The sequence below is a fragment of the Lolium rigidum genome, chromosome 6 (assembly GCF_022539505.1).
Source record: "Lolium rigidum isolate FL_2022 chromosome 6, APGP_CSIRO_Lrig_0.1, whole genome shotgun sequence".
NCBI classification, from domain to species: domain Eukaryota; kingdom Viridiplantae; phylum Streptophyta; class Magnoliopsida; order Poales; family Poaceae; genus Lolium; species Lolium rigidum.
This window is the reverse complement of record NC_061513.1, coordinates 213551019-213562705: the sequence shown is the minus strand read 5'-3', so window position 1 is coordinate 213562705 and position 11687 is coordinate 213551019. Positions and strand designations below refer to the sequence as shown.

At 47.2% G+C, this 11687-nt stretch overlaps 1 protein-coding gene across 1 annotated transcript; it reads right to left on the bottom strand.

Annotated features, from left to right (window-relative positions):
- Positions 1-9091: 9091 nt before the first annotated feature.
- On the bottom strand, positions 9092-9739 carry LOC124663735 (protein DOG1-like 4). The gene has a single exon (XM_047201408.1). The coding sequence runs from the start codon at positions 9737-9739 to the stop codon at positions 9092-9094; it is 648 nt and encodes a 215-aa protein (XP_047057364.1).
- Positions 9740-11687: the final 1948 nt, after the last annotated feature.

Below are 11687 nucleotides of genomic sequence, written 5' to 3'. Positions count from 1 at the left end.
GGGATTCAGGAGATCGCCTCCGGCACCCTGCCGGAGAGGGGAATCATCACCCGGATGACTCTACATCACCATGATCGCCTCCGGACTGATGTGTGAGTAGTGCATCCTTGGACTATGGGTCCATAGCAGTAGCTAGATGGTTGTCTTCTCCTCTTGTGCTATCATGTTTAGATCTTGTGAGCTGCCTATCATGATCAAGATCGTCTATTTTGTAATGCTACATGTTGTGTTTGTTGGGATCCGATGAATATGGAATACTATGTCAAGTTGATTATTGATCTATCATATATGTGTTGTTTATGATCTTGCATGCTCTCCGTTGCTAGTAGAGCCTCTGGCCAAGTTGATACTTTTTGAAGCTTAATTGTGAGGCAACAGCCCCACAGCATTTCATTTTATTAAAAAAAACAGGAACAAAGAGATACAACAAGATGTTGGAAAGAAGGAGGAAAAGATCTCACCTACCTACCTCTAGAAAAGAAGAAAAAACCTAATCAAGGTAAGCTATGTACCCATGACAGAAGGCTATCTCTATGTTTAACCTTGATCCTATGTTGTAACAAAGTAATATCATGTACAAAATTACATTTCCACCTTGCAAAGGTTGGCCTTTCATTGTCAAATATGCGCCCATTCCGCTGCTTCCAAATATGCCAACAGGTCGTGATCATGACTTCCATAAAAAAAGGTTAGCAAATCCCTTCCTAGCCTCAGCAACAGCCGTTTGCAAGTCAGCACCCCTGGACCAATCAATCTGAAGGTAATTCCATATCCGATGACTGAAGTTACATGTAAAGAAGAGATGCATTCTATCCTCATAAATATGTGTAGGGCACAACACACAATGCCTATCATCTGAGACAGTCCAGTTTCTCCTTACTAACAAGTCCCTGGTATTCAATCTATCATTGAGGAGCAACCAAGCAAACATCTTCGTCTTCATTATACAGGCTGACTTCCATAACCAGCGAAAGACAGCAGGGACAACTATATGAGCATGCAGATGAGCATAGAACTTTGAAGGATAATATTTTTCTCCCCATGTATATTTCCAAATGGCAAGCCTTCCTGAAAGCGGCTGAGATATCAAACCTTGTTGAACCTGACAATACTCTTGATAAGCTTCTGCAGATAGTGGCCGATAGAAAAGCTGGGAGAAATCTTCCGTGGAAAAAACATCAGTAGCAGACATATCCTTATCAAGTACAAAATAGAATAATCTCGGAAACCTAGAGGCCAAAGTTGATACTTGTGATTCCAAGAGGGAGTATTTATGCTCGATGGTGGGTTCATGCCTCCATTGAATCTGGGACAGTGACAGAAAGTTCTAAGGTTGTGGATGTGCTGTTGCCACTAGGGATAAAACATCAATGCTTTGTCTAAGGATATTTGTGTTGATTACATTACGCACCATACTTAATGCAATTGTCCGTTGTTTGCAACTTAATACTGGAAGGGGTGCGGACGCTAACCCGAAGGTGGAATTTTTAGGCATAGATGCATGCTGGATAGCGGTCTATGTACTTTGTCGTAATGCCCTAAGTAAATCTCATATTAGTCATCATGATATGTATGTGCATTGTTATGCCCTCTCTATTTTTCAATTTCCCAACTGTAATTTGTTCACCCAACATGCTATTTCTTATTGGAGAGACACCACTAGTGAACTGTGGACCCCGGTCCATTCTTTTACATCTGAAATACAATCTACTGCAATCTCTGTTCTCTGTTGTTCTTCACAAGCAAACATCATTCTCCACACCATATGTTTAATCCTTTGTTTACAGAAAGCCGGTGAGATTGAGAACCTCACTGTTAAGTTGGGGCAAAGTATTTTGATTGTGTTATGCAGGTTCCACGTTGGTGCCGGAATCCCTGGTGTTGCGCCGCACTACACTCCTCCGCCAACAACCTTCACGTGGCCTTCATCTCCTACTGGTTCGATAAACCTTGGTTTCTTACTGAGGGAAAACTTGCTGCTGTACGCATCACACCTTCCTCTTGGGGTTCCCAACGGACGTGTGCTTCATGCGTTATCAAGGCCATCGCCGATGGAGCACCGGAAGGAGACTACGAGCTGGTCTACGAGGAACCTGATCTGACCGGAGGAGTTGAAGGAGTAGACTATGGGATAGTCTACGGACCTGACGAGAATAAGGTGGAGGAGTAGTGACATACCTTAGTACCATAGAGCCAAGCAGCGTATAACTTACCTAAATAAGTTGTTGAGTTCTCTTTCATATATATGTGAGTTGTAATAGTACTTAAGTAGTATCTTAGGGTGTTCTCATCGGACCTGTGAGAATACCAACTTGTTAAGACTATGTTTGTAATAATATTTGGAGTGTTATGACCTGCAATGTTTATGTTGTACCACTCTGAGGGATATGACAATTGTGAAGAAGTCCCTTAACAAGGATCATATCAACGACTTGTATACTACAACATGCAGTGGTATGCTGGGTCATCGCAAGGTGGAAGGTGAATCTCACTCCTTGGCCCCTAGGGGTTCCTGCTTGCTGCATGTGCATTGGTATGTCCTCCATATCTGTGCAATGCTAGGAAAGTTCGACAGTCCTTCTGAAGATGACCCGACTGTCTTTTCCCAGTATTATCGAGAAAGAAGTACATCTGGCATGGTCCGGCTTTGGAACCTCGGTCCATTATTTTTCCTGTTAGGGCGGGGAGCATCCCTGTAGTCGTTGTGCTGCTCATTACTCCTCTGATAGTCATCTCGATGATTTCCTCCACTATTTCCTCGGAAACCAGCCGCTACTTGGCCGGGGCCATCATAGTCTAAGAACTGTCGAGAAAAACATCGTCTATTTTGATTATTTCTGTTGCGGTCATGGTCGGGTGACCTGTGCCGTTTATTTTGAACAGCATTTTCTCCATCTGCCCAGCGATTCGCTATTTCCATGAGCGCTGCTATTGTTTTCGGGTTAGACCTTCCCAAATCCTCGATTAGGTCCTTCCTTCGGATTCCCGCAACGAACGCATCTATTTCTCTTTCGTCAGATATGTTCCCTGCCGAATTCTTGATAATGTTCCACCCCTGGATGTACGTCCTCATTGGCTCATCAAACTGCTGCCTGCATGCACTCAATTGCTCTATTGATACGGGTTTCTTGCATGTAGATAGAAATTTTTCACAAACATGTCCTCGAAACTTTCCTAGCTATCAATGGATCCTACTGGTAGCTTTTTTATCCATGATCTTGCGGCTCCGCTTAGGTGGACCTAGATGCTCTGCATGGCAGTTTCTTTGGTTCCACCTGTCAACTTTACCGTCTCCAGGTAGTCGACGATTCCGGCGCCGACGCTCCTTCCCCGACACCATAAACCTCTCCTAGACCTCCACGGTGAGGTACTCCATCTCATGAGCCTCTTCCCCATCCTGTTCCCCCTCTTTTTTGCTTCTATCGTCGCTGACCTTCGTCCCCCGCTCGCAGATGGCCGCCGTCGACCATGCTCTGGTGGCCGCCCTCTCCAGGCGCCACCACGTTATGGCTCGCCGTGACAAGACAAATCCAACGCCAGCACCCGCTCTTCCTGGAACGCACGGAACAGTCCGCGCGCACCATGCCAGCCTCCGGTGATCACCGCCGCTCCACGCGCACGCCCTTGGTCGAACACCTTGCCTGCGTGCGCGGACGCTTCGCCAGCGTGGCCGTCGCGTAGCACGTGGGCCCCTCTGTCAGCGGCTCGGGCTAGATGCCCCTCTGGTGAGAAAAAGCTTCACCCATCCAGATCTGTTACTTTTTCATCCGCCCCCTTCAGCTTTTCTCAGTCAACCCGCGGTCCTCATGTGCTACCCCTTTTTTGAAAACCCCCCTTCAGCTTTTGAAGAACCAACCCGGGGCCCTTCCACCGAGTCAGCCGCCCCGTCAGCCCTTGGGCCCACGAGTCAGTGGCTCTGGCTAGCTCTCTCCACGGTGAGAAAAGTGTCTGCTTCCTTTCTATTTTTCTGAAAAAATGGCAGGAAATGGTTTAATCTTGCAAAATCCATATCTTTCAAACGTTTATCAAAATGCCAAGTATTTTATATGAAAATTGATCAGAAAAACATAAGGAACATGATTACGCCATCCATTCCTTTGTTTGCATCTCCCATCATGTCGTGACGTGATAGTTTGTGCATGTTCACCTCACATATATGCGGAGTATTTCGGACACCGGCTAAGGTTTCCCCGCTCCGTTTAATTTGGAAGTAGCGCACCCCTGCCATGTTATGCCATGCTAACCACCATTTAAATTTGTCGGTAGAAATGCAACTCCAACCTAATTTGCTTGTCTGGGGTTCCGACTCGAATTAATATGGATAAGTTGCATTGCACCATCGTTGCCATGTCATGCATGTCTACATCTTGCTCATGTCGGTTCTTTATCTGTAGTAGTAAGACTTGCATACGTTGTGTGTTCCAGAAATTGCTTCTTCACGAATAGGATCACGAAGTGGTGTTGTGAGATACAAAAAGTCCTCCGGATGTTCCTCGGTAATCTTTAACAGGCAAGCATTCCCTAAACTCCTGTCTCTGCAGGAGTCGCTCACCTATTTTATTTTGCCTTCTCCCTTATGCTAGCCTTGATTTGCGTTATTATCACGTGTCTTATCCACTTGTTACATCAAGCAGCCCATATTGCCACCACCAGCCTCCTACAACTGTTGTTTGGTTATCGGGTCTGCCTTGCGAGTCGTAGTGCATCCTAGTGTTGTTATATCTCGTTTCGCCGTCATTATCTTATCGGGTTATCTGTTGGAGAATCATGACACATGGTTTATGTATACTTGTTTTTGGTGATACTCATGCTTTACTTAATTGTTAACAACTAAAATTGTAAGCAGAGGCATCTGTGAGCCCCTTTGCGAAAGCATCAGAACTTTGACTCGCTAATATCCCCTAGGACCCGAGTTCTTGTTATCTGTTCCGAGATCAAGCACTCTAACCGTACGTGGGGATTACTACTGGGACCCCCCTCACCCATTACCTTTTCTCAATTCAGTTGAAAAGGGGGACACAGATTTGGTTTTATTTGCCTATGCCATGTATGCCATGCTTTACTTACTTTTGCTTTCGGGTGTTTACTTCCTCTTGCCTTCGGGTGTTTATATTCTGTACTGTACCCCGCGGGACGTTTAGTGAAGCGTGTGGTTCGCACGCCTAGCCGCTGTCGCAAACCCTGAGTTCGCTTTGGAGTACGGCCGAACTTCGATACGGGTAGCTTAGTCAGGTGGCCCCCCTAGACTTTCTTGTTGAACTGGGAACGTTCTTGTTGTGAGACATCCACCTGTCGTAAGTGGGTCGAGCATGCGTATGGTTATATTTGGGCAACCCCTGCAGGGTGTACATCTTATCGATAAGCCGTGTTCGTGGTTATGGACGACTTGGAGCTGTTTAATTCGATCATAGAACAACTTACACCTTTATGTTGTTGTTAATAACTTGCTAATAACTTGCGTAGTAATATAACATTACTACTACGGTTACCTAATAAAACTTGTCCACCGTGTGAGTGCCTTTGTAAGTACTTCATTGCGAGGGGGAACACATGGGTTGGGTTATGTTTGCAGAGTATAGAACTGTTAGTTTATGCGCCCTCTCATCTTCTCTGATTAGACGAATGTTGTAGAGTGTCTCTATAGGTTTTTAGTGCTTGCGCGCTGCCGCTTAACCCCATCATATTGCCTATGACGTTCCTCTTGCGTCCTCTAAGTCCCCTGCGTGCCTCAAGTACAAAGGATGACTGGTTGACGAATGCATAAACGTCTTGAAGTATTGTTAAGTACGAACCCGTACTTATTGCTGCTTTGGGACATAACTGGGCAGGTATGAAGACATGTGCGATGAAGGACGACGTTAGCCAGGTTACCCTTCCGGCTTGACCTGGGCAGGGTTATGGACGCTATTGGTTATCTTCAGGACTCTTAGTCCAATTTGTATCTTGTCCGTACTCGGACGTATTCGATCTTCTGTATGATTTGGATCTTTGTATTGTATATTTGTATCTTGACTCGTTGGAGTCGTTGTTGTAATATATCTGTTTCTTGTGGGCTCTATTGTAATCATGTTGTAGTGTTACCGCTCGTGTTATTTCCTCTGGCATCACGTGTATGATTCGTCGCGCACGTCGTGTCGGAGGGCATCTCTGAATCGATATCGTGCGGATTTTGGCGGGATCACTGGAATCCTCGTGGTACCGGTTCCAGGCCATCACAAAGAACCCTTAGATCAAAGGGGCGTCCATCCTATGGCAAAGATTGCACCTCCACCTCTATATATTGAGAGTAAACCCTAATTTTGGAGGACCCATGCATTGTGAAGAAAATCCTCCTCCTTGGCAGCCGCCAAGGAGGGGGAGAACCTCCCCCACACCAGCACCAAGTCCAAGAAAGAAGAAGAAGGGGAAAGGGGTCACTGCTCCCTAATACCGCCACCCCTCCAGGAGCCGTCGTCGCTGGATGCTGCGCGTCGGGCCGCCGCCAGCTCCCGTGGCCGCCGCCATGGGGATATTCATCGCCATCTTCACCTTGGGGATTCACCTCTTCATCTATAGCACCTCTCCATCATCTCTCTACCTGTAATCACCGGCAAACATGATGTGTGATGCAATCTATTATTTTTCCATGATCGATTGTGTCTCTATGTCTTTGTTTGAGTAGTGACTTGTTTATGGCAATTTTGACATAGTTTCTTGTTGGTTTAATATAAGTATTTGTTATCTTCTATGATGATCTCTTGTACTGATTTGCACACATATGTTGGAGAATACATGAGGTTTCCACCGTTGCATGATGATAGGAGGAGGGACAAATGGAGTTTGATGGAAACCATGTCCCAATTCTTAGATATCCATGTTATATTGATTCATGGTTAATAAACGGGGTGGGGGGAGGGGTATAACTATGAGGACCTTTGAACTTACAACGGTAGTTGGAGTTAATGTCTTAATAATTCCCTTGTTTGTTCTTAGGCCTTGGGACCAATCACTAGGATTGTATTTGCTCATGTATATGAATGCACCTATTCATGGCTCCTCCTTAGAATAAACACTAAAAAGACTATACTGAGCTTCACTTATTGTGACAACCACACAAATGAATAGAAATTTGTCTGAACACTTACTCCCTTGAGTTACTCCACTTTACACCATTTCACCTTACACCCTTTACTTTACTTGTAGTAATTTTACTTCTTGCAATTATTTTCAGTACTTTATATTTTCTAGTTAGTAGAAAAACAACCACCCACACACACTATAGTCCCTAGTTTTGCATAAAATAAGGTCATATAACTAGGTTATAGGGCTTAGAGAATAGATAGTTTACCATTAGCTCCTCGTGGGTTCGACACTCAAATACTTATTGAATTGTACTACGGTGATCCCTGCACTTGGGGGTTATCATTCATCCAGATCAAAAGATTTGCGAGAATCGCCCTCATATTTACTTGCCACGGGGAAATGGTGTGGTGTAGTCTAGCTACTTCATATTGAACTTCAAGAAAGACATGCCGCAAATCCTAGATTGGAAAACACAGGATCTGATAGCACTTGTTGTAAATGCGACAAGCAAATAAAGAAGAATGAACAAGAACACATGCGAGGGATACAAAATTTTAACATTGAAAACTCTCTCCAACAAAGAAAGGTAAAAAACCACGGGCGCCAGCCAGCAAAACTTCACTATACCGGAGAGCGTTTACAAATGTCGTAGGTTATCTTACGAAGCGATTAACCAAACCATAGCCGACGGCTTACAAGAGGTATAAATAGGTGACATGCCTCGCCTCGCTCGTCAGAAGTTAACCTTCTTATGAATTTGGATCACAATATAACAGAAATCATCATCATTGAGAGTATATGTGACTAGCTGACTTTTTTACGATCAATACCATATATATTTAAATTAGAAAATAGTACATGGTAGAGATACATGAGCTACCTTCAACAATTACAAAGTAAAGTCTAAAAATCAAATCTTCGAGGTCTTCAATTTTTTTCTTCTTCCATGACATAATCTTGTACTTTTCTAAGGGCAGGCAACCAAATAGGAAACCACGAGCCTGTAAATACCAACAAAGTTTCTCTCATAATTTTAATTTGAGCCGCAATGCCAAGGATACATGTACGCACGCAACAATTAAAGTAGTCAATCAACATCCGCAATAATACCATTCTGAGGGCAGGCAAGCAAATACTAAACCACAAACCTATAAATACCAACAAAGATTCTCTCATAATTTTAATTTGAGCCACAATACCAGGGATCATGTACGCACGCAACAATTAAAGTAGTCAATCAACATTCACAATAATACCAACACCTGTATGTCAGGGCAAAGTAACCATACAGCCTTGTCGACGTTATTGGGGAGGCAAGAGTACGAATCACCATTATCGAGAATATAAAAGAGGTAAATATTGCCGGGACAATATTCTCGCGGCAACCATGAGAAAGGATCCAATATAGATCTGAAGACTCATATGTAGAAAACTACAATCTTCCAACATCAATGTTGACGTTAAGAAGGAGACCCCCTTGTTGAACAAAGAGTTTGAAGATCACTTACTATAAAGATGTCATCTTCATTGAAACGGATGCCAAAAATATCAATACTTAGAATACACTAATTTTATTAAAAACTCCAGACATAGATCAGACTCTTCACTCCTCCCGATACCGGAGGCCAAAGAAGGAACCGGTCTATGAAAGAGGCGGTGGAGGCGGCAATAGGTTTTGGAGGTGGCGGCTGTTCTGTTAAGAAGACTTTTGTTAGTTGTGCGCTCGTTCTATGAATAGCTGACTCGACTGACGATAGACTAGTCAAATCCGAGACTAAACTCCATCGACGGTAAAACATGACAATTGACACAGTAAAAGTTTCAACATGCCGAACAACAACATATTTCGCAGAAAACAGGACCGGACAAGAACAATTGCACGACAGCAACACGAGAAAACAGGACTCGTGCGACACTTATTGCAGTGGCTAGACTAACACGCGGACATAAAACGGGGCATAATTTCCCCACGTGGATACGTAAGACGCAACGGCGTTCGCCTCGCGCATAGGTGGAGTTCACCGGCTAGCTATGGTGCCCGGCGGCGGCCGTGGCCGGAGCTCCAGACTCGTCCCGCGCGGCGGACCCCGAGATGGAATCTGAGCATGGCGGCAACGAACGCGCCCGCCTGCTCCGGCACGAGCACGCCGACGACGCCGCGCACCGTGCGCTCACGGAGCGTGTCGCCCGCGGCCAGCAGCACGCGGAGCGACCTTCCCACCGCCGCGACGGCCTCGTCCGCTTCCCCGTTCAGAGGGTGCTGCCGGCGCAGCGCCGCCAGCACCCTAGGTCCCGCCAGAGACTCCTGCACGGCCGCCACCTCCCGCTCCACCTCCTTCTCGGCCGCCTCCGTGGCCGCGCGCAGGTCCTCGAGCGCGCGGCGCTGCTGGTGAGAGCGCACGCCTTGGCCGTCCACGAAGCGGAATACCAGCGCGGGCTTCCACCCCCACGCCCACAGGAAGGTGCGCTCCAGCGGGTTGAGCCAGCGTGGGTCTAGCGCGGCCACCACGTCGCGGTCCGCGAGGCGGGACTTGTGCTCGTAGTAGGAGGCGACGTGGTCCATGGCGGCGTCCACGAGCGGCACCAGCGCGTCGCGCTGGCGCGCCGAGAGCGCGGCCGTGAGCTGGGCAACGATCTCCTCCTCGCGGCCCACCCAGGCGTCGTAGAAAGCCGCCATGTCCTCACCGGAGTGCGCCATGTCTGTGGGCGTGACTGCAGCTGCTGCGGCGGCATCTCGGTGAGGCCGGCATAAATTGGGCGGGGTTTCTTGGCCTGTAAGGATTGGTACGTGGTGGCCTCATTTGCTTAGGAGCGGGGGCAATCGCGCGTGCAGGGCAGGGGAAGACGGATACGGAGCTAAGGCGGTCGCGAGGAAGGAGACGACGTCGGGCGGGTGTCGCCAGTTTGATGATGGGACAGTGTCAAGGTGGCCTTGTGCTGGCGTGCTCTGTCAGGTACGAAGTAATAGTATTGTTTACTCTTCTTCAGGTCCTCTCGTGCAGTGCAGCGGCCGAACAGACCAACGGCTTGACCTTTTGTGTTCAGGGCGACTCTCTGTCTCTGGTTGTCAGCTTGCGTTGCCGTTGCTTACAGCTCTACATCACCTGCTGGACCGTTGACACCATGCATATTCTATGCCGTTCTGCTAGTTTTCATCCGACCGACGTTTAGTTAAGGCTCTTTTTTTTTTTACAAAAATACACTGTATAAACACAGACGCCCTTACCGAGTTCAATAAATTGATCCGGTGAATTTTGAGATTGACGAAGTCGCTACGAGCGACTCACTATTAACGAAAATGTTATCTCCTAGTAAAAAACACTTTACATTTTATAAGACACTAAAGTGTCGAATTTGATCCTTAGTGTGTTGGAGGTGCCACTGCCCACCCCACCTTAGATTTTTTTATGGTCCGTGCATCAAGTTCTGAATTGTAAATTGGGTTGTAAGTAACAAGAGATTGTTCACCAAGGTTGCAAGTAACTACATTTTTCGATATGCAAAGGTGTTACAATTAAGAAAAAATATTGTCCACACACTACCAAAAAAAATAACATAGTGAAAAATTAACCATGTGACTGAGAACTAAGTTAGTGGTAGGTCTAGGGAGAACACGCATGTCTTCATCAGATCCGCGATGGCTAAAAGGGCAATCTAGTTAGTTGGTTTGACTCACAGTTCAACCAATGGACCTCATATAGTCATATTGTCGGACAACCAATAATAAAGAAGAAGAAAAAAAAAAGTTCATGTTTCTCTGCTGCTCGCGCGGGAAACGTGTTGCAGAGTTGCAGTTGGTTTCTTTGGCTTGGCTCCTCCGCCATGGAGCGTGGCATCACGGCACTAGCAGATTTGGGCGGTTCCGCGTTTTTAGGCTAGCTCGTGAGGTTGTTTCCCTCGGTCTCGGTGGGTCGCAGCTACGGGACAGGAGGTGGCAATGCGGCAGTTTGCTGCTACCCAGCGTGCGACAGCCAGCACGTGACGCCAGTTGACGAGATCTAGCCATCTAGTCTAGGCAGATGTGCGAAGAGCATTTGGAGTTGGACTCTCCTGTCTCCTCGTAGCCACTCGAGTCTTAGGGCATCTCCAGCGGCGCGACGCATTTTAGCGTTCGCGCGCGTTCGTTTGCGTCGGCTCTTTTGGTCGAAAACGACCGCGCGTCCGTTTGCGTCGGGGGTGGCTCCAGCGGCACAACGCATTTTTTTTAGGACGAATCATTTTTTTGAACTGAAACATAATTTACAAAAACTGAAACATAACTTACATACTTGAAAACATTAAAAAAAAAACCTAAAACGCCTCGTGCTGCGCATCGTGGCCGTCTTGCTCCTCATCGCTATCGAGCAAGATGATCTCGGGTATGTCCCACGGCCGGTAGCCATCCGGGGAGCGTACGCCGGGCGCGATCGCGGTGCTCGAGGTTGAGGAGGCTGCGGGCGAGGCGGCGGTGGAGGCGCCAAGGGTCGCGGCGGTGGCGGCGGTAGGGGAGGCGCCCAAGGGCCGTGGCGGCGGTGGAGGAGGCGCCGCCGAGTCCGGAGCGCTCGTCGAAGGGCTTCATCCGCGGACGGGCCCGGCGGCATGACGACGGTGGCGTAGCGGGGGCAACGGCGGCCGCACGGGCGCGT

Bases quoted from the DNA above. Each gene is read 5' to 3' on its own strand.
- LOC124663735 (XM_047201408.1), bottom strand. From the start codon at position 9,739: ATGGCGGCTTTCTACGACGCCTGGGTGGGCCGCGAGGAGGAGATCGTT.